At 41.3% G+C, this 24,326-nt stretch overlaps 1 protein-coding gene across 1 annotated transcript in view; it reads left to right on the forward strand.

The window, feature by feature from the left end:
- The window catches only part of POU6F1 (POU class 6 homeobox 1), a 209,991-nt gene that overhangs the window by 103,630 nt on the left and 82,035 nt on the right, over positions 1 to 24,326 (forward strand). The window contains exons 3-7 of the mRNA XM_073613711.1: positions 2,711 to 2,803; positions 6,341 to 6,521; positions 9,850 to 9,959; positions 17,885 to 18,110; positions 22,703 to 22,953. Of these exons, the coding sequence (XP_073469812.1) occupies positions 2,750 to 2,803; positions 6,341 to 6,521; positions 9,850 to 9,959; positions 17,885 to 18,110; positions 22,703 to 22,953 (822 nt within the window). The 5' untranslated portion in view covers positions 2,711 to 2,749. The remainder of the gene's footprint in view (positions 1 to 2,710; positions 2,804 to 6,340; positions 6,522 to 9,849; positions 9,960 to 17,884; positions 18,111 to 22,702; positions 22,954 to 24,326) is intronic.

Below are 24,326 nucleotides of genomic sequence, written 5' to 3' on the forward strand. Positions count from 1 at the left end.
TTAAAGGGGGGGCTTTGATGTAAGTGGGGTGGTAATGGGAAGGGTGGACTGTGATGCAAAGATGGGGGGTACTATGATATGAAGGGTAACTATAAGAATGGGGTTAACTGATGTGAAGAAGGGACTGATGGCTCTGATGTATAGGGGAGGCTGATGGTGAAATGGGGGACTGAGGGCACTGATATAAAGGGGGGACTGTGATGTGAAAGGGGGTCTTTGAAGTGAAGGGGGGTCTGGGAACTAAAGGGGGGGCTGTGATGAAAGAGGGGACTGAGGGCACTGATGTAAAAAGGAGGGTCTGTGATGTGAAGGGAGGGGGTTTAAGATGTAAAGAAGGGACTGATGACACCAATGTAAAGGGGGGGGGGGGGGGCGGTAATGTGAAGGGAAGGGGGGACAGAAAGGACACTGATGTAAGGGCTCGTTTACATGTGTGCAGAGATCTGTTTTTCTGTACTAGAACACAGGTCTCTCTTTTCTGTGTGCCCTGTTTACACTGCAACAGTGCAGGCAGTGCAAGAAATGCATAGTGTGTGCATTTTTCTGCAACGGACTGGAGCTTGCTCTGTGCACAAAACTTTACTATGCACCGCAGCTGAGCTGCAGTGCATACAAATGAATGAAATGTAACTTTGACATTTCAGTAAAGTTGAAAGAAAAAAAGGTACACAGTATTACGCACTTGAATGCTGCATTTTACTATGCCATGATGTGAAGGATCTGAGTCATAGCACAAACATAAGATTTGGATCTCCACAAGAAGAACATTTTACTGATTGGACCTTGGTGAATTTTATTTCATAACCCCTGAAGTATAGACTGAACTGGGAAAACCTCTTAGCTGCACTTGAGTTGAGGGTGGGGAGATGTCTAATGCCCTGTACACACGATAGGATTTTCCAACAACAAAATCCATGTTTTTTTTCCGACGGATGTTGGCTCAAACTTGTCTTGCATACACACGGTAACACAAATCTTGTCGGAAATTCCGAACGTCAAAAACGCGGTGATGTACAAGACGTACGACGAGCCGAGAAAAATGAAGTTCAATAGCCAGTGCGGTTCTTCCGCTTGATTCGGAGCATGCATGGAATTTTGTGTGTCGGAATTGTGTACACACGATCGGAATTTATGACAACGGATTTTGTTGTCGGAAAATTTGAGATCCAGATGTCAAATTTTGTGTGTCGGAAATTCCGATGGAAAATGTCCGATGGAGCCTACACACGGTTGGAATTTCTGACAACAAGTTCCCATAGAACATTTTCCGTCGGAAAATCCTATCGTGTGTACGGGGCATTAGTGTCCATTCTCATTATTATATCTGCCTATCCCTGGCCACTGTAAAGGGAATCAGGCCTAGGGACAAAATGCAATTTTCATTTTATTTTGTAAGTGTTTTTTTTTTTTTTTTCTGTTTTTTCTGTCACCCTTATCTTTTTGATACTATAACAAAGAGAGAATCTTTGATCAATTTACCTTCACTGTATGATTTAGGAATTTCCAGGGATGCTTTATCCATGTGTCTGAAAGGGCTCTTTCACAGCGGCAGCCAGGGAGCTGTAAAAACAAGCTGCACCCACCCACAACCGCCTCCCAGCCACCACCTAAATCCTCATATTACAGTCTGATAGGATTTTACACATGCTTCACCTGCAATACTTTGCTTCGTGGCTGCGGCATTTTTAACTCGGGCTGCAGCACCTGTCAAACTCATCCGTTTAGATCAATGAGACTGCACTGCAAACGTGAGCTAAACAGATTCCTTGCAGTTGCGGCTTGGTCCCACAATGTAAAATTGCCATTTAGCAATTTAAAAACAGGAGGCAGTAGCGCGTCCTGAATGCCAGGCAGCTTTACCACCCTCTGAAAAGCAGTCCAACTCAGATTGCTTTTCAGAGGGCGGCAAGCTTACCGTTAGTCTGAAATATCGTAACTCAAAGAAAAAATGACAAGCATTTCAATCAATTTATGGCTCCTTGCCAGGATTTCTGGGTTCTATATTGTGTATCAATGCATAATGCTCTCTTGATGCTAGGTGCACATGTAATGCACACAAGGGATTTTTAGTTTGGAATACTTGGCCACCAAGGATGCACAGAATAATACTTAGATTTTGTAACTGGCAAATATTGACTTTTGGTGATTGGTGTAGCTGTTGAAGTAAAGGAACGCCTACGGGAAAAAAGAAAACCCTTTGCAGATGCTGTAAAATTGACAGGCAACACTAATAAATATGATTTCATTATGGCCCTGTTCACACCTGAGCTTTTTTCAGTTTGTAAAATGCTTAGCTCTGAAGCTCCAAAACGCCCAACAAGCAAAACCCCATTAATGTCAGTGGCCCCTGTTCACATATGAGCATTTTGTCCCCTGAAGGAAAACGCCTGAAGTATATGAACTTCTTTTTTGGCAGATTACAAGCGGTTTTGGCCCAATAGACTTCAATAGAAATGCCTGACTTGTAAAACGCTCAAATAGCAGCTCTCCACCTCTAATTTTCTCTCCCTCTCCTCCCCCCTGGTGCTTTCTATTGGCTAAACAAAAATGCCTGAAGCTGTAAAACGCTTGTAATACACGTCTAAAACGCTTTTAAAAAGCTGCAAGAAAAGCTTAAAAAAACACCCGAAAAATGCCAGTAAATCGATATGCTCAGGTGTGAATGGAGCCTGTCTGCACTAAAGTCTTCATGTAATGTTTTTCTCTTCAGCATGCAGAAGGTGTGAGTAATATCTATTCCATTACCACTATGGATGCTGGAACACTCCAACCACATGAGTCGCCTCTCACAGTCAATGAACAGGTATATGTTATCACTGTAATTTTAGTTTAATTATAATTAAAGAAAACACTTTTTTTTATTTCCCTTTCACTTGCTATGTCTACGGGACAGAAATGAAAGGAAATCTCTTGAATGGGATACAGAGGGTAAAAAAAAGGACATGGGTTTTAAACATACTCTGTACGCAATGGAAAGAAGGCTTTTTTAAAATTTATGGTTAAATAGTGTTCCAACTGTCATCGGTATTGAAGGTAGATTGTATTTTTCACAAGACAAGCACAGTCCAGTGTGTATTATAGTTTTACTTTTCAATAACTGAATTTCTTTCTCATCAATCGAGGGACACACGGACACAGGAAGTCATTCTGTATACTGTCTGGTTATACTGCCTCCTTCAGGAGGATTGGCCACTGGCAAAGAAAAATATTGTAGGCTAGCACAAAAAAACTCCACCTATTCCCAGCATATCTCAGTTTTGTAGCAAAGCAGTACCTAGAACATGATCATAATCACAGAGTGGTGGGACCTGTGGACCTCAAAGGACTCTAACAAAAGGATTTTACAAAGGGTACAAAAATCCTATTTTCTTTCTCACCGATTGAGGAACGCATAAAGTCATATTCTGTCATGACGGCTAAGAGAAATTCAATTGTGGGATGGGAAACAGCAACAACTGCTAACAGGCCCAACAAAAAAAAGGAACTAGCTACTAACCTCTCCTACCTCCAGTATGCCTGCCATTTTTGCTAGTGTCCTAGGAGGATGGACAACTTTTCTTCAGTTCTGCTTGGAAAAGTCTATTCACATTTTTCCCCAGCTTTTGTTGTTAGGGGCCTGTACTGCAGTCACACAAGACTATGTGGCCAAATGTACCCAATTCCTTGCGTTGCTGACCACAGGCTCTAAGTACACTTCTGTGCCTTCCCCTAGAGAGTCAATGTCTGATCTCTACACAGCCTTAGAAGAGGCTGGGTCACCAGTTGCAGCGTCCATCCCTGACTCTGAGTCCCCGCAGTCTCTCAATGATAAGATTTTGAAGAACTGCCGTCTCCTGCCATAACCTCAGATGTGCTGTTTCGGTCCTTATGAATGTGGTACATACTACTCTGCATCTGGAGAATTAGCTTGCTGTCTCCAGCTGTGAGTCTTGAACTTCTACAGCTGAAAAACCTTCCCACTACACCTGCTATTCAAGGTATTCCTCTATGCAGAACAAAAGCACCCTGAATGGTTCTGGATCTGACCTAAGCATTTTTTTATATGTTACTGGTTGAGAGAAAATTAGTTAAACTGTGGTCTCTACCCACCATGGATCTGTCAGTGGCCCACCTTAGTAGGGAAATTACTAGGCCAGTAGAGAGTGTTGTTACCTTTTAAAGTGATTTTAAAGCTTCTATTTAAAAAAACAGACAGAGTTATACTCCTAGCTCCTCCCCTTCGGTGAGTGCCCCCATCAAAAGCCACTTGCTATGGAGGCACTTGTGTGGGTTCGCTCCTGAACCTCGCTGTCTGCGTCTATAGACACAGACAGTGGGACTCGGCCCCGTCCTTGCTTCCTCATCACTGGCTTTGATTGACAGCAGCGGGAGCCAATAGCTACCGCTGCTTCAGCAAAGCCTGTGAGACCAGGAAGTGAGGAGACAGAAGAGCTGCAGACGAGCACAGGACTGGATTGAATGAGGGCTCAGGTAAGTAAAAGAGGGAGTGAGGGGGGATACTAATGCTTAAACAGCTTAAACAATTTTTATCTTAATTCAATGAATGCATAAAATGTAAAAATATTAAGGCATTAGAACCACTTTAGGAATTCCACTGAATGACAACTCGAATCCCTCCTTAACACCTTAACAATTTTTTGCTGTTTGCCCTGTTCTGGCTGTTACCTTAATTTGTCAAAATTGGGCAAAATTAGTTAAAACTCTCTAAAGAGATTTCTCCACCGCGGCAGCAGAACCCTTCCCAATAAAACGTATGGAGCTAGTTGTGATGGTTTTCTTGAAGGAGCCATACCTGTGTCCTGTATGGGCCTGTTCTCTATAAAGTGTACTCTGGTTAAGGTGGTGAGAGGCTGAAGTTATATCCAAGGAGAATCTGACTCACTTGGTCTTCAAAGGACATTGTCTCTTCAGACCTAAGCTTGACATCATCATCAAGCATAATACTGGAGGAAAAAGTCAAGGGAAAGGTCAACTAAGTCCCATCCCTCTCCTACGCCTACTACTTGAGTAGGCACATCCAGAACCTCTAAACCTGGTTCTCCAGCAGCCCACAACTTTGGAAGCAAGAAACCTGCTAGCCTCTCAGAGAGATCTTCAGCATGAAGTTGAACCCCCCTTTTCCTAAGCGGAGTGATGGTTGCTGATTCCTGCAGCTCCTTGGGTACTTTGTGTATCAGAAATCCTGGTGTAGAGAGTGCCTCCTTCAGTTTGCAGGTTAATCCCTTACCTCTGTCCCTCTCTCCAGATGTTTTGTTTTTGGCTCCAGTGTCTGCCCTAATAACTTCTCATGGCACCTTCATTGTGGGACACTCAGATAACGTTCTGGAAAAAGAGCAGTTGCTGTGGGCCATAGTGGATGTCATTCCCCCAATGTATCATGCTTTCACCAGGGTTCCACCCATCTCCCTTTCATTAGCATCAATAGTTGAGGGACAATTTCTCCGAAGGCACTTCACCTTCTTCCATCTCTTTTATTTCTACTTCAGCCCCTTTTTTGGTTTTGAGGGCTTTAATCCTAAATAGACTTGTGTGCCTGCCTCTTTGGAATGTTTTAGCAACCTCCCACCCGGTCCATGGTCCAGTGCTCCCTTCTATGTTCAGTCAATCTTCTCTGGTTGGTAACCATTATTGTCTTGCCTTTGGGGATCAGTTTGATTATTCGTGTCTGTCCTCTGGTCGTGTTAACAGGTTTTCCTATTAGGCAGGGCGTTCCACCTCATCCAGTGTCAGTTTTGGGTGTTGGCCTTTCAGGCGGCTCATGGGCAGCAGGCAGTCCCTAGTTTTGTTTTTTTAGTTGGGCCTGTGGTCTGTCAGCAGAGAGTCTTTAAGGTGTATCTAAACCCAAAAACAAAAAATGATGGTATTGCAGCTTATTACAGCGGTGCTCAGACTGGGAGAGGGAGAAGCAGCACTAGGATCCAATCAGTTGTTGCAACCATGCTTATAGAGAGAAAGCAGTGTGACAGAGAGATAAACTCATCAGTGTGTTGCTTCTTCTTTCACTGTTCAATCACAGGCTGGGGAGAGACCAGCATTGCTTATCTGCAATAACTAATAATGTAGGATCTCTTTCATTGCCAGACAAGCTGTGCTTTGTGGCATAGCTGTGGAAATTTCAGAACAACTACACACCAACACAGGTTGAACTGGATGGACTGTTGTCTTTATTCAACCTTTCCAACTATATAATTATGTATCTTCCTGTGGCAGGTAAAACCGCTCCCATATATGTTTTTCATCTGTGTATTTAGCTTGGGGTTCAGCTTTAAGAATAATAAGGAGAATGTTTTACATCATTAGTTGTTTATTAATATATTTGTCTTTCTAAACCGGTCTACAGGTGATTGTCATGTCTGGGCATGAGACTATTAGGGTGCTTGAAGTAGGCGTGGATGCACCTGCGCAAGCTGAGGAGAATGGAAAGCCTTTGGACCCTTCAGTTTCTGAACCCACATCTACTAATGATCCACCAAGAGAGACTGTTTTATGTCATACAGATAATACATGTGCTGAGACTACAGGTACAAAGTTTTTGTTGAACAAATGGGTAGAAATAACCCAGCTTGTTTACATTCTGATACAAACAGCAAATATAGTCTTGCCCTTTCTAAAACAGAACAGCGGCTTGTCTACAGAACTTTAACCTTTGCACTATATCAGCACAGGGTTGGATTAGCACCTGTTCATACTTTTAACTGATGTGCTTATACGTACATAATACATTTTTTATTTTAATGCAAGCTAATTTGATGGGTATATATTTTTTTGTTTTCCAGTCCGGTAATTAAAAGAATGTTATTTTAATATACAGTACATGTGTACTGTGTCTTCCCTTTCCTTAGCATGGGTAGGAAAATTCAAGTTAGCACAGCAATATTGCAACATGCTTGATTAAAAAAAAAAACCACTATGAACTGCATGCAGCGAACATACAGTGAAATACAAGAAATGTATTCTTTTTATTCACATTGAATAAATTGGCATTAATTTTCCAGCTCAGCAAATGCACAATTAAGAAAAAAATAATTTTAGTAAATTCCCAACAGTGTTTGTTATTGGTATGGTTTACATAAATACTTTGGAGACCATTAGGAGGTTTTTTTATGCTGCATTTGTGGTGCACTGTCCTGCATTTTCCTATTTGAGTCGATCCAAATGGAGTCTTTAAAGAACACAACATATCTGAAATGCAGCCTAAAACATGCCAGTCCAATGTACATAAAATCATGTAGAATATAGCAGAATAATGTCTCCTGCTGTTTTCTGTGCACATATTCCACTTACATGAGTGATTCCAGATGCCTGTGTTTTCTGCCTTCTAGGTTATGAATATTTATCTATGAAGCATAGAATCTGAAGACTATATAGAACAGACCAGGCTTATTCAAATTAGTTTAAAATGCTCATGTCTGTGATCGGTTTTACTGTGTGTATGTTTAGTTGTATATCTTGCCAAATACATAAGAGCATTGGACTGTAAAGATTAGTTCTTAACTGCAGCTCTGACTTTCTTGTCTTAACCACTCGTAAATGTAGAAAGTTGTGTGAATTTGTGCAGGGCATTTCTGCTACGCTGTCCGCAGATACTCCCAGGAATACAAATATCAATATGGCATGGGGACCTCCTGACCCATTGGCCATAGGCAGTGGTCTCCAAACTGCGGCCCGGGGGCTGAATGTGGCCTTTTGCTTGCCTTTTGGCCTTGGGGGCACTATTCTTCCACTGATAGGAGACACTATTCTGCCAACTGACATCAACAATAGGGCACCATTTCTCCCATTGAAAGCAATAATGCAGCAGTATTCCTCCCAATGATACTAATGATCGGGCACTATTCCTCCCGCTAATACTAAATGTGGTGATGTTTACTCCCACTGATGCCAGGAAAAATTTCCATTCCAGCTGGCCACAGTCAGGCCCTCCTACAGTTTGAAGGACAATAAACTGGCCCTTTGTTTAGAAAGTTTGGAGACCCTTGGCCATAGGGATAGTGGTCATATGCTGTAAACTGTTAGGGTAAAAAAATAGGAAAGACTACAGCAGTCCAAAGCTAATGTTATGAAAACACAAGATCAGCACTATGGACAGTGCATAAGATGCCTAGTAGTGACTTTCAATGAATGGTAAATTAGAATCAATATTTTCACATATATTGACACATATTTGTGTTTAATTGTGTCAAAATGTATGTAATCCTGCATACATTTGTTTTCTCTTCAGCAAACGTTGAAAAGTTTGTAATCTCAGCAGTTGCTGATTTCACTTTTTCATACTTTTCAGCCAAAAAGATACCGTAGTTAAAACAAAATCTCAAATTACTAGATAATATTTTGCCCGTCAAAAGATTTGCATATCTGTTCAGCCAATCCTGTAATTTACACAGCCCTGCTAGACAATAGGACCAGGTTGGCGACCTGATTTTTCTTTACTACAGTTGGACAATACATTTACAGATTAACTATGATGATATAATCTGTAAATAGCATTAACACAGCAGTTTTTATTTTTCTAAGTGTCCCCTGTAACATAGATGTATTACGCATTGATCCTATCAGTCTTTATTTTTCCACTTTCTTTTACAGAACAAGCAGTCCCGCAAAAATAGGAAAAATCTGGTTGGGACAAACATATAATATGCCAGGGGGTGCTTACAATGGTCAGCTTTTATTCATGTGACTTTTTTTCAAATGAAAAAAAAAAGTTGTTGCTGTATCTACTTAAATATTGTAAGGTAGAGTTAGGCTTTAATTAGTTTGTCTCTTTTCTTAAACTGCTGTATGCATTCATTTAAGACTGGGTAACAACACTACTGTGCATCTTTATCTCCTTGTTTAAGAGGTTGTTCAGCCGGGAAAAAAATGAATAGTCAGCAGCTACAAATATTGTAGCTGTTGACTTTTTATTAGGGGAAGCAGTTAATCTACTTATATTTTCCTTCCCTTGTTTTTCCCTCCCATCTTCATCAACATGCTAATTAAAATTTTTAAATAAAACCATTAACATTTTCATTACATATTTTATTTTAGACCCAGTACTGTCATCACAGTAATGTTCCCCTCTATGTAGATCATGGCTGGTGGGGGGGTCCAGCAGGGTGCCATACAAATGCATCCTGAAAACATCACAGCACCCTTCCTCAGTATTCCTCTTTGCCCTGATACCAGTAGTAGGCTAGCTTTTGAAAAGATTTATGCAAATATCAAAATGCTTTATGGGTGGATGTCAGTCCACCCTAGTTAGTGCCCACATGTGAAATTGTGCAATCACAATTGAAAAAAAACCCCTAAAATTCATATAATAAAAGTGGGTGCCATGGATAATAAGGCTGGGGAGGAAAAAGCTAGATGATTCTGGATGTCCTACCAAAAAACCTTTTGACCTGTGGCAGATTCCAGTGCACATCGTGAGAAGCTCACAAGGTGCAATTTGGTCAGAGGGATTTCAGTACAGGAGCAGAGCCATTACAATCGTGCAGGGCTGAAGGTAGGGCTATAGTTCAGCTTTAATGATTATTTATTGAAAAGCTTTTCAAGTTCAGCTTTAACCTAAAATAATGATACCATACAAGAGTTTAGCCTAGACGCTGTTTCTTCATTTATAACCACCAAATGCTCATATTTACGGCTGGACAGATTGAAAGAGTGCCGAAACAAATACTTCTTTAAAAAAAAAAAACTACAGCAAGCACCTAGCTGTTTGGGAGCGTTTTACCTGTTCTCAGTAGGAACAAATTTTTCCTAGTATGTTAAATACTTGCTGACTACTGAATACTGTGTTCTGTAATTTTTTTATCACATTTAATTGAATGTTTTGTGTTTTTTTTCTGCCTCCCTGTTTGATGTGTTTAGTAAAGTCTTCAGCCGGATTAGTTTCACCTTCTTTCCCAGCTCTCTTCACTGCTGCCTCAAGCCAACCACAGCCCACTCTTACATCATTTGCTTTACAGGCTGCACCACAGGTGAGGCTTTGAACTGATGCTTAGGGGAGTAAGGGGTTATAATGAGCATGTAGTGTACCATCTTAGAAATATTTAAAATATTTCATTCAAACTTGTGGTGATGCTAATTTACTTTTCTTGCAATAAAAGCCAGGGCTTTTCTTCAGCAGGAACGCAGTTCTGGCACCTCCAGCACTAGGGTCTTACTGGTACTGTTATCGATACTTTCGGTCAAGTACTTGCCGATACTGAGTACCGATAATTTGCAGTGTGATTTGCGTCAATACAAAATAAAATTGCCTCAAATCGCACTGCAAAGAATCACATGCAAGAGAGAGGGGGAAGAGGGAGAGGGAAAGAAGGGGGGCAAGAGGAGAGAGGGGGGGATAAAGAAGGGGGCAGAGAGAGAAAGAGAGGGGGAAGAGAGAGAGGGGGCAGGGAGAGAGAGAGGGGGGCAGGGAGAAGGAAAGAGAGAGAGGGGCAGGGGGAGAGGGAAAGAGAGAAAGGGGGACAGAGGGAGAGGGGGCAGATGGAGAGAAAAGGGGGCAGGGAGAGAGAGGGTGGACAGGGTTTGGTCAGTGCTCACTCACTTGGATGGTCCCGGGGACCTCACATGTTCAGTCAGCAGTTTCTCTTTCAGTGTGGCTGTAGGCTTCACAGATGTAGCAAACAGGCAGGGAGGGAGGGGCAGGAGAACTGTAGGTATAGGATTGTGTATTTGGGATTTTATGATTTTTTTTTCTCTTTTATTGGTTGAACTGGATGGACTTGTGTCTATTTTTCAACCTGACTAACTATGTAACTATGTATGTACCTTTTTTTCCATCACATAGGAGAAACCCTATGTGATGATTTTTTGGTGACAGGTTCTCTTTATTGAGAAATCCAGGATGTCTCCCCCTCGAAAGTAAAGCAATGATGATTGTATTGCAATACATTTTTTCATGGCCATGCTATCCGGGGACACTGACAGGCAGACCCATGTCACTTTCCAGGTCAGTAACAGGGAGGGGAGGAGAGCGGACATGTGTCCCACCCCTGTACCGGGCACCACCCGCTATGTCAGTCCCAGGTTACCGGGGGGGGGTGAAACCTCTACATCTGACAGGTGGCAGTCTACTTGTCAGATTTACACAATGTGTTAAAGCGGTAGTAAACGCTCTAAAAGATACACCATTTAAACAACATTAAAATGTATCAATTTACAATAAAATGGACACTAAGGGTATGCCCAAAAATTGTTCTTACTGTAATTTTTCCTTTATATTCCAAACATTCATCCTTGATATTAGCCAGCGCCATAGTAACTGTGGTCTTCCGTGTCTGTCTTCTAATTTACTTCCACACGCAGTAGCTATTCGTCTCCCTAATCCCGCACATGTGCAGTAATAGCGCTATCCAAGCCTCTTCTTCATTTCCGGTTACTACGGAAGCGAAGTCCAGCGAATCCTCTTCTCAATGCGCAGTAAGTATAAGGAAGTATCGCGTGATGTCAGGGCTGACGTTGACACTAGGAAATGACGCAGCCCTGGCATAGACCCTGTATTTTTCCGGCAGGGTCTCTGCTTGCCGGAAAAATAGGACATATAGGGCGCATGCACGGGTGACGTTATTAGCCAGAAATATACAGAATACATGCAAGCAGGGAAGGAGAAATTGATACAGCGCAACTCATTTTAAAACCTGCAATTGTCCATTTAAAGAAAAGTCATCAGAATGGCTATACAACTGCTTTAATAGGCCGCCCATTATGGAGAAGTTAAAGTGATACTAAAGTCTCTTTTTTTTTTGTTAAAAATAACAAACATGTTATACTTACTGGCTCTGTGTAATGGTTTTGCACAGAGCAGCCCAGATCCTCCTCCTTCTTGGGTACCTCTTTGGTGTTCCTGGCCACTCCCTCCTGTTGAGTGCCCCCACAGCAAGCAGCTTTCTATGGGGGCAGCCGAGCCGTAGCTCCCTGTGTCCATTCAAACACGGGGCCGTGACCCGGCCCCGCCCCTTCTCTCTCCTCATTGGCTCACTGACTTTGATTGACAGCAGCGGGAGTCAATGATGCTTCGCTGCTGTCTCAGCCAATAAGGAGTGAGAGGGACAGCCAAGTCTCTCGTGCAACATCGTTGGATGGAGTTGGGGCTCAGGTAAGTATTGGGGGGCTGCTGCACACAGAAGGTTTTTTATCGTAATGCATAAAATGCATTACGATAAAAAACGTTCTGCCTTTAGAACCAATTTAATACTTAAAGTGTTTTGCTCTCTGCACTTCTTGAAGTCAGTCCCATAATTTCTGACTTTTCACCTTAATCTGCACAGCAGAAAGTCTTTCTTCAGAAGCGTTCTCTCGTCATATATTAAACAGCACTCTCTAACCCCTCAGGCACTAAACTTAGTTACTATGACGTTACCCCTTGTGGGCTGAGCTCAATTTCACCCCTGCAGTACAGGAGAGAAGAGTAAAACTTCCCTCCTGTGTATCACACTACAAAGGCTTGCATTTTGTTCTGTACCCTATGTTGGACATCCATAAAGAGGTGAAATAAAAGTGGCCATAGACAGGCATATCCTCCATCTATTTTGACAAATCTCAAATAACTATCCTTTTCAAAAAAGCTGGGAAGCTACATATCAGCTATTGTTCTACTGAAATATGCAAGGACCTCCCTGAAAAAGACATTGTCTAGATGGGAGCATATGCTGTCCTAAAACCTGGATATATCTTTCAGCATTGATGGTGCCTTTCCAGATGTGCACACTGCCCATTCCATATGCACTAATGCACGGGATAGTGGCCATAATTGCCAAATTTCGATTAATCTGGCCACAAACCATTTTAAATGAGCTTTGGCCCAGGGAAGACTGCAGCGCTTCTGGATCATGTTCAGATATGGCTTCTTCTTTGCATCATATAGCTTTACCTTGCATTTTTGGATGGCACGGATATCTGTTCACAGTGATTTTTGGAAGTATTCCTGAGCCCATGCAGTGATGTCTATCGCAGAATCATGCTTGTTTTTAATGCAGTGCCGTCTGAAAGCCTTAAGATAACGGGCATCCAATATTACGCTTCGGCTTTATCCCTTGTGCACAGAGCTGCCTCCAGATTCTCTGAATCTTTTAACCACTTCACCCCCGAGAGATTTGGCTGCTCAATGACTTATGCCGCGTACACACGATCGGACTTTACGGCATACTTGGTCCGGCGTACTGGATTTCGTAGGACAATTCGATTGTGTGTGGGCTCCAGCGGACTTTGTTTTGACAAAAGTTTGACGGACTTAGATTTGAAACATGTTTCAAATCTGTCCGACGGACTCGAGTCCGGTCGAAAAGTCCGCTCGTCTGTATGCTAGTCCGACGGACAAAAACCGACACTAGGGCAGCTATTGGCTACTGGCTATGAACTTCCTTATTTTAGTCCGGTCGTACGTCATCACGAATCCATCGGACTTTGGTTGATTGTGTGTAGGCAAGTCCATTCATTCGGAAAGTCCGTTGAAAAGTACGCCGGACAAAGTCTGCCGTAAAGTCCGATCGTGTGTACGCGGCATAAGCCATTTTTTGTGATAAGGCACTGCGTCGCTTTAACTGACAGTTGCACAGTCATGCGACGCTGTACCTAAACAAAATTTATGTACTTTTTTCTCACAAATAGAGCTTTCTTTTCGTGGTATTTGATCGCCTCTGCGGTTTTTATTTTTTGCTCTATAAACAAAAGAAGAGCGACAATTTTGAAAAAAACACAATGGGGTTTATTTACTAAAGCTAGAGAGGGCAAAATTAGTCACAATTTTGCAGAGAAACCAATCAGCTTCCAGATTTTATTGCTAAAGCTTAATTAAACAAGCTGAGGTTAGAAGCTGATTGGTTTCTCTGCAGAATTGTGACTACTTTTGGCCTCTCTAGCTTTAGTAAATAAACCCCTATATCTTTTACTTTTTGCTATAATAAATATCCACATTTTTTATCAAAAACATTTTTTTCTCCTCAGTTTAGGCCGATATGTATTCTTCTACATGCCGATATGTATTCTTCTACATATTTTTGGTAAAAAAAAAAATTGCAATAAGCGTATATTGATTGGTTTGCGCAAAAGTTATAGTGTCCACAAAATAGGGGATAGATTTATGGCATTTTTATTATTATTATTTTTTTACTAGTGTCCTTTTTATCAGGACTGCTATATTGCGCAGGACATATCGGACACTTTTGACATGTTTTTGGGACCATTGACAATCATACAGTGATCAGTGCTATAAATACACTGATTACTGTATAAATGTCACTGGCAGGGAAGGGGTTAACACTAGGGGGCGATCAAGGGGTTATCTGTGTTCCCTCACTGTGTTTTAACTGTAGGGGGGATGGGACTGTCTAGGAGGAGAGAGAGATCGGTCTTCATACATAGTGTGAACACACAATCTGTCTCTACTCCCCTGAAAGAACCGGGATCTGTGTGTTTACACACACGAATCCCGGTTCTCAATGTGTCACGAGCGATCGCGGGAGCCTGGCGCTCGCGTACCCCTAGTGGCCAAAAGGCGAAGCGATGTAAAGTAACGTCGTTTCGCCCAGCTGCGTCATTCTGCTGCAGTGAAACTGCGGCGGCTGGTCGGCAAGTGGTTAATGATATTATGTACTGTAGATGATGTTATATTTAAAGTCTTCACAATTTTACATTGAGAAACATTATTCTGAAATTTTTAGATGCAGTTTTTAACAGATTCGTCAATCTCTGCCCATCTTTACTTCTGAGAAACTCGGACTCTCTAAGATGCTCCTTTTATATCCAATCATGTTCTAAACCTTTGTCACTTAACCTAATTAGTTGTAGAATGTTCTTCCAGCTCTTCCCTTTTAGTACCACTTACTTTGCCAGCTTTTGGTAGCCCTGTCACAACTTTTTTGAGACTTGTTGCTGCCATCAATTTCAAAAAAATGTTTTTCTTAAAATGATACATTTTCTCAGTTTAAACATGTGATATGTTTTCTGTTGTGAATAAAATATGACTTTGTGAGATTTGTAAATCATTGCATTCTGTTTTTATGCAGATTTTACACAGCGTCCCAACTTTTTTGAAATTGGGATTGTAAGAATGTTGACCTGTAAACTCCTTATCTTTGACTACAGTACAGGACACAGGTCCTTCCTCTCTGTGACTTAATCACACCTTAAAAAAAACTCAATTCACTTCTGCTTGAGGGTTCTAGGCCTTATGGTGGCCTCATTCGAGGCATGTTTCCTTTGCCCATTTTCACTCCAGACCCATCCTCAAGATGTTGAACAAGCAAATCCAATCCTTGGATCACCCAATGATTCTGTCCAGCCATACAAAGCTCTCCCTGGCATGGTGAATCTCCAACCCTGTCCTGGAGTTGGGAAATTCATTCCTTCACAGGACTTAGAGCATCGTAATGATAGAGGTAAGCCTTAGAGGTTGGGTTAGAGTTAACATCTTCTTGACTGTCCAGGGGACATGGTCCCCACAGGAGTCGAAACTCCCCATTAACATTCTGAAGCCATCGGATTGCGTCTACAACACTGGACCTTCCTTCTAAAAGGTCACCCAGCCAGTGGACAGTTGAACAGTGCCACAGCAGTTGCCTACATAAATCATCAAGGAGGTACCAGAAGTTTATTGGGGGTGAACAAGTGTACTCTGTAGGAGTGGAAGGGTTATATGGGTAAGTCGGGCGGGGTTATATGAGTATGCTGTAGGGGTGGCCCTAGGAAAAGTTTTTTCAAGCATCCAATCACCTGTAGGCAGCAGCTAATAACCCAAGGTCTATGAATACAAGTCTTGTACTGTAATCCAAGATAAGGAATTTACAGGAAAGTAAAAATTTCTATTTTTTTTTATCTTACCATCCTGTACAAAGTCTGGTGTCTCATAACATATGATGATGTCAGCTCCACCCATCCCCATTATTCAATGAGAAAAGTACCTTATTCAAGGAGAACACCTTGACGTTTAGCACAGGGTAAACTAAACATGCATCTGGGGTCTGTAACAGCAGATATATATTTGATAAGGATGGTGGGGGGCTAAGGTTTTTTTTTGTTGTTTTTTTTGTTTTTTTTTGTAAACAAAATACAGGATGCACAAAAGGCATCCTAAACATTGTGAACAAATAACTGTAATAGTTATCCACCTCAGTACCAGCATGTTTCACGCTGTTTATTACCAGGCCATTGTTTCCATTTTCAGAGCTGTACTTTGACTGACCATCACATGTTTAGGCAACACTGTACCCAAATACATTTTAATTCACTTTTAAACACATATAGTTTTTTTTAATGGTATTTAACCCTTTTGCTGCCACTGATGTGTCTTATTTTGGTGGCAGTGGGTGGTGGCAAACACACGTGCATGTAAATCTGACAATCTGGCTGTTGAATGGACCCCCAGTGCATTCATCATTGTTTTGTGCAATCGCAACCACCAGGTTTCCTTGACTCCGTTATCCCAACTGCGGGTCCAGGACCCACATGGTAGGCGTCGCCAGGGAGGGAGACCAGGAAATGTCCATTCGATCCTCTAGCTACTAAGAACCCAGAAGTGATGAAGATTTTGTCGCTTTTGGTTTCTGCTGTTATTTTCCCTGGCCGCTGTGCCAAAAAACACACATGACAGGCTGCACCTAAGTACTAAAACATTTAATGTGCTACACATGTTACATATGGCATGAGTGCAATAATTCCAGACCCATTATTCACAGTTAACTGATGACCTGAAGTATCACCTATTGAAATTTTTGGGTACCGAAGCTCATCATTTCACAGGTGCACACAACTTGACATGTTGGTTATCTATCTACTCCCCGCAGCCTAATCTTTTTTATTTACCAAAAAATATATTGCATCTGTTTGCACTTAAATTACCGTTTATTTTTTTTACTAATAATGTACATTTGCGTTAATATTATCTGACATAAAAAATTGGAACTACCAACATTTTTTTCTGCAAGGTCTCTTTTTTCAGAAAATATATACTCTTTGGGGGTTTTAACTAATCCTCGGCCTGAAAATGATTTTTAGCATGCAAAAAAGGCAAAAATGTCTCTGGCAGAGAAAATGTTGACAACCACTGGTTTTCTTTATTTTTATGAAAAAAAAAAAACAATTTACCCTATTTTATGTTTCAAAACATAGCAAATAAAATTGTCAGCATAGTATGAAATCCCCCAAAGTAACCATTGTTTGGAATGAAGACACCCCAATGTGATCTGATTTTTTGCAACAATTTTGTTGGAAATAAAAAACCATGCCAGTAAAAACATGATACTTGGTAATGGTGCACTAGGTACATTAAATCTATAAGTTATACACAGTGGGATCTGGAGGTGAAGGGATTAATGCACAGGTTGCATACAATGGGAGGTGGGAGATAAAGGGATTAATGTACAGATGTGCCAGATAAGGTAGGTAAGGGGTTACTATAAAGATCCCATCGGAGACAAGATGATGCTGACATATACAAGAGAGTGGTGAATTACAGAAAGGGGTGGATTTTATTACTATTGGCACTCAACTGTATTGCATTGGCGCTGGCTGGTGGTCAGGAGGCTCTCTTTCCTTGCACATCGATCAGTGCGTGAGAACAAACTGCTTCCTAATCACTGGCCAGTATGTGACATACGGCTGCTAGCTGTGTTTACATTCTGTGATGCTGTGATTGGTCACAGCAGTTACATAGTGCAGTCTCTTCCATTGGCTTTGTGCCTTTTGCCTGTGATCTGCTGTGTCTAGTAACAACCCAATCACAGGACTGTGCAAGCTCCATTGTCAGAGGATGTACCAGTATGTCCTGGAACAATATGTGAGCAGACCAGCCATAAATGTATGGTGGCCCGTTCGCAAGAGTTTAAAGTATTATTCTTTCACTGAACTAGATAGTCTGTGTTTGTAAAGTAAATGTAGCAGTACAACATATAGTTTTCTTTTGCAGGTCTTGACTCAGGAAAATCTAGCTACACTTGTCACAGGAGTCATGACTCCAACAGGAGCAGTTACTCAACCTGTTCTTATCCCCATCAGTATTCCTGGACAAGTGGCTGGCCAACAGGGCCTGGCTGTATGGAATTTTCCCACTGCTACACTAGCCACACTTCCTGGATTAGCAGCTGCGCCCCCTGCTGGAGGACTCTTCAAATTGCCTTTAACTAACCTACAAGGTAGGACTATTTGCTAACTTTATAACATTTTTTTTTTCATAAATAGCCATAAATACAACCCCAATTCCAAAAAAGTTTGGACGCTGTGTAAAATCGACATAAAAACAGAATACAATGATTCGCAAATCTTATAAACTAATTTTTTTACTCACAATAGAAAACATCAAATGTTTAAACTGAGAAAATGTACCATTTTAAGAAAAAAATAAGGTAATTTTAAAATTGATGGCAGCAACATGTCTCAAACAAGTTGGGCCAGGGCAACAAAAAACTGGCAAAGTAAGTGGTACTAACAAGGAAGAGCTAGAAGAAGATTTTTCAACTAATTAGGTCCACTGGCAACAGGTCAGTAACATGATTGGGTATTAAAATAGCATCTAAAGCCTTGTACACACGGTACGATTGTTGGCAGGGGATTGTCTGTTGACAGACTGTTGTACAATTGTTGTCCAACTTTCGGGCAACAAATGTTGGATGACAGGCTAGTAAAATTTCGGCGAACACCGGTTTGACGTCAGATTTTCGTAAGGTCAGTACACAAGTCCGTCACACAAAAGTCGAAAGTACAAACACGCATGCTCGGAATCAATGCTCACCAAACACGAAATTAGCAGAAGGGGCCCAAAGGGTGGCGTTCAAGAGCTGAAAATCCTTGTAGTACGTCGCTATGTTCGTGTTTGTGGCATGACAATTGTGTACCATTAGTATGCAAGACAAGATCCTGGCACACGCCCTTTTGACAAAAATCAGACGCTCGGTTGGCCATCAATCATACCACGTGTACGAGGCTTTAGAGTCTCAGAAGTAAAGATGGGCAGAGGTTCACCAATCTGTGAAATACTGCATCTAAAATTTGTCAATTTCAGAATAATGTTCTTCAATGTAAAATTGCAAAGACTTTAAAGTGGAATGTCACTCTCCCAATCAACATTGATTATTTTTAACCGTTATATACAGCTAGCATTAATAAACAGATAGGAAAGTAAATAACGTTTACTTGTTTTAAACTACTTTGGCACCATGCGTTTTCACATGCAGGAAACCATTCCACATTTTTCATTGTGTTTTTAAAAAGTACTGTGTTTTGTATGCAGCTGCATGTGGGTGCGGGAACACATGTGACTTACCCGAACAGACGTGAACCTAGCCTTCGTGTCCTTAGGAGAATCTCAATCCTGAGCTGCATTTTCTGCATCTATATATACAGATAGCGAGGCAAGGTCCCCCCCACTCCCTCATCACAAGATTTGACTGACAGCAGCTGGAGGCAATGGTTCCAGTGCTCTCAGCAAAGCCTTTGAGAGCGGGGAGAAGAGGCAAGAGCTGCAACAGACGGGCACAGCGCGGGATCGAGATCGTGCTCAGGTAAGTATAAGGGGAAGGAATGCATTAAGGTAAAACATGTTTAGGCTTTACAACCGCTTTAAGGCAGCCCATTAAGAAAAAAAAAAAATAGGCTGACAATATACCATGACAAAATAATGGACATGCTGCATTTTTTCTGACGCAGAGCTATACAACAGATGGTGGTGTGCTACTGTGCATTTTGGTACACTGCAATGTATGTCTGCAGAGCTTTATTGCTTTAGTGCATTGGGGTACTATTCAAAATGTATGGCACTGTAATGGTAATTTGCAATCATATGTTGTGTGGTAATGTGTGCATTAACGTGCCCATTACCACAACATGCCTTGATGGCAAAGTACAATTGGGCCCTAAGCCCTGGTTCACACTAGTGCAGATTTGAAATCAGTTCAGTGTGATTTCAAAGCTGCATATCAGTGTGATTTGGACCTCCGATTTCGTTGTGACTCCATTTAACAGAAGTCAATGCAAGTCGCAATGAAATTGCAAAACAGTAGTGCAGGAACCTTTTTTCAACATCGCTGCAACTTGAGTCGCAACAATTTGAACGGTTCCATTGCTGGCAATGGGGCACAATTTGTCATGTGATTTAGAACTGTCAAATCGCATAACAAATCGCAGTGGTGTGAACCAGGGCTTAATCTACAGAATACCCTATGAAAATACTTGGTTACAAATTTACAGTGGGGACGGAAAGTATTCAGATCCCCTTAAATTTTTCACTCTTTGTTATATTGCAGCCATTTGCTAAAGTCATTTAAGTTCATTTTTTCCTCATTAATGTATACACAGCACCCCATATTGACAGAAAAACACATAATTGTTGACATTTTTTGCAGATTTATTAAAAAAGAAAAACTGAAATATCACATGGTCCTAAGTATGCAGATCCTTTGCTGTGACACTCCTATATTTAACTCAGGTGCTGTCCATTTCTTCTGATCATCCTTGAGATGGTTCTACACCTTCATTTGAGTCCAGCTGTGTTTAGTTATACTGATGGGACTTGATTAGGAAAGCCACACACCTGTCTATATAAGACCTTACAGCTCACAGTGCATGTCAAAGCAAATGAGAATCATGAGGTCAAAGGAACTGCCTGAAGAGCTCAGAGACAGAATTGTGGCAAGGCACAGATCTGGTCAAGGTTACAAAAAAAATCTGCTGCACTTAAGGTTCCTAAGAGCACAGTGGCCTCCATAATTCTTAAATGGAAGACGTTTGGGACGACCAGAACCCTTCCTAGAGCTGGCCGTCCAGCCAAACTGAGCTATCGGGGTAGAAGAGCCTTGGTGAGAAAGGTAAAGAAGAACCCAAAGATCACTGTGGCTGAGCTCCAGAGATGCAGTCGGGAGATGGGAGAAAGTTGTAGAGAGTCAACCATCACTGCAGCTCTCCACCAGTCGGGGCTTTGTGGCAGAGTGGCCCGACGGAAGTCTCTCCTCAGTGCAAGACACATGAAAGCCCGCATGGAGTTTGCTAAAAAAACACCTGAAGGACTCCAAGATGGTGAGAAATAAGATTCTCTGGTCTGATGAGACCAAGATAGACCTTTTTGGCCTTAATTCTAAGCGGTATGTGTGGAGAAAACCAGGCACTGCTCATCACCTGTCCAATACAGTCCCAACAGTGAAGCATGGTGGTGGCAGCATCATGCTGTGGGGGTCTTTTACAGCTGCAGGGACAGGACAACTGGTTGCAATCGAGGGAAAGATGAATGCGGCCAAGTACAGGGATATCCTGGACGAAAACTTTCTCCAGAGTGCTCAGGACCTCAGACTGGGCCGAAGGTTTACCTTCCAACAGGACAATGACCCTAAGCACACAGCTAAAATAACGAAGGAGTGGCTTCACAACAACTCCGTGACTGTTCTTGAATGGCCCAGCCAGAGCCCTGACTTAAACCCAATTGAGCATCTCTGAAGAGACCTAAAAATGGCTGTCCACCAATGTTTACCATCCAACCTGACAGAACTGGAGAGGATCTGCAAGGAGGAATGGCAGAGAATCCCCAAAGCCAGGTGTGAAAAACTTGTTGCATCTTTCCCAAAAAGACTCATGGCTGCATTAGATCAAAAGGGGGCTTCTACTAAATACTGAGCAAAGGGTCTGAATACTTAGGACCACGTGATATTTCAGTTTTTCTTTTTTAATAAATCTGCAAAAATGTCAACAATTCTGTGTTTTTCTGTCAATATGGGGTGCTGTGTGTACATTAATGAGGAAAAAAAATGAACTTAAATGATTTTAGCAAATGGCTGCAATATAACAAAGAGTGAAAAATTTAAGGGGGTCTGAATACTTTCCGTCCCCACTGTATATTTGCTGTTATATTTTGTATGAATTATAACCTGACCATCACAATTAATTGTATTGCCACACACAATATCTCCCTTTGCCACATATGTACATGTGGAGAAAATTCTAAATAAAGATATGTAAAATAAAAAATAAATGATTGTACTGAACTATACTATTACAAGAATAAGGGTACTTGCACACGGTACTGATGTTTGAGCATCAGTTTTCCTGGACAAAATTTCTCATGTTTTATCTTGTGTGTTTTATCTTGTGTGTATTTGCACGTACACTAGTTCTAGCTCCCAGAATGCAATTCTACCCTCTTCAGATTAAGATTTTACAAGCATATTTGCATAAAAATACTGACCAGCAATGCAGATTTCTGTATATTTTTTTAGTCATCTATACACATCGCATGTTTACACGCCTGTGTATACAGGCACATTGAAAACAATGGGCTGCATTTAGATCAGTAAAAAAAAAAAAAATGCCTAAAAACCATATAACCATAAAATAACCATAAAAACCACCCATATCCTAATTATAATTTATAGTTTTTTGTATTTAAGACTTTCGGTGCTGGCAGCTCTTTTACACTTCATTTCAATTTAAGTGTTTTATTTATTATTTTTTATTTCAAGTGCAGCATTGACCTTTTGGGTTTTTTTTACAATATGCCTAAAAATGCTGAGTTGTTACAAAGTAGTGTACAAGAGGCCTTACCCAAATATAATTCCTAGAATACACAAATGTGCTGCGCAAACTGTTGGCTCTAAATAAATTCTGAATAATAATAATAATGATGATGTTTCTCTGACAGATTTTATATAATGGACCTTACCTGACTGTCGTTGAATATGGAACTGTATTTTTCAGTGCAATTTTTGTTCCCTTGCTTCATACTGTCTTTTCTCCTCTGTTACAGCAGCTTCGGTTTTGAACACTGCCCTACAGACTCCTGTGCAGGCAGCACAAGCCATTCAAGCAGTTTACCAGGCACAGCCAGCCGTTCAGGCTCAAGCTGCCCTTCAAGCAGCTGTCCAGCCACAGACTGCTCTGCAGGCTACACCAGCTCTACAGACTCCAACAGCCCTGTTGTCAAATACAGTATCAAAAGCAGAACCTCAGCCACAGCTCACTGTCCAGCCAGCAAGCTTTACCTTCAACCCAGCCATTGTAAGTTCAGATTGTATGTTTTTTGTACTGCAAAGTACAAAGAAATGCCAGCATCATATTTGTTTGTGGTAGGTAACACACAAAGTCGCTTATGAGTCTTATGCCCCGTACACACGGTCGGACATTGATCGGACATTCCGACAACAAAATCCTAGGATTTTTTCCGACGGATGTTGGCTCAAACTTGTCTTGCATACACACGGTCACACAAAGTTGCCGGAAAATCCGATCATTCTGAACACGGTGACGTAAAACACGTACGTCGGGACTATAAACGGGGCAGGAGCCAATAGCTTTCATCTCTTTATTTATTCTGAGCATGCGTGGCACTTTGTGCGTCGGATTTGTGTACACTCGATCAGAAATTCCGACAACGGATTTTGTTGTCGGAAAATTTTATAGCCTGCATTCAAACTATTAGTGTCGGAAAATCCGATGGAAAATGTGTGATGAAGCCCACACACGGTTGGAATTTCCAACAACAAGGTCCTATCACACATTTTCTGTTGGAAAATCCGACCGTGTGTACGGGGCATTACACTTTCACTAATGTAATTCTATGGTCACAGCATATATTTTAATTTTACAACATCAGCATTGTAGTAGAATATGTTATATTAGACAATCCAATATATGCTTACTTGAAAAATCTTTCATGTTATGAGCACTGTATTGTCTGCTGGCCAGCTCCTTCCACAACTTCTTGGATTCCTCACATACTTTTCAGCATCTCCTCTGCTGTTTTCCTTTAATTTCTAAGGATTACATATCCCATGGTACCAGTAAGCTGTGGTTCCTCTTAAAACTCCTCCTCTCTGCAACTCAGAAGGCAAGCTCTGAATTTTGCGACACAGCAGTGTCTACTCACAGGACATAGTGAATACATGTCATAGAATTAAAGCAAGGAAGTAAATATGTGGGGATCTTCACAAAGTAAGTTTACAAATGTCAGGATCATACAGATTACCAGGAGTAGGCTAGAAATAATTGAAATACAAAATGTAAATTAGTATTTGAGATAGATATCTAACGATCGATCAATCGATATATATCTATCTAATTTTTTTACAATTTTTTTTAGTAGACTTACCTTAATACAGTACTGTTAGAAAAGGAAAAAAAAAACAAAATGACAATGCTATTATATTTTGTCTTTAGTGTAACATGTTGCTAAGCACCATCCCCTGAGCCCCCTTTCCCTATGAAAGTGTCTGTGGGGGTTCCACAACCACGTCTTTCATTCACAGAGATCTGTGAATGAGTAAAATGCAAGTTCCATCTGCCACCATGATGGACAAACTTGTAGTTATCAATGGAATATGAGCATGGCAATTAGTACACTTATAGTCAATTGGCGCTTCCACCAGCTTACC

This window comes from Aquarana catesbeiana, linkage group LG02 (genome assembly GCF_042186555.1).
Source record: "Aquarana catesbeiana isolate 2022-GZ linkage group LG02, ASM4218655v1, whole genome shotgun sequence".
Taxonomy (NCBI): domain Eukaryota; kingdom Metazoa; phylum Chordata; class Amphibia; order Anura; family Ranidae; genus Aquarana; species Aquarana catesbeiana.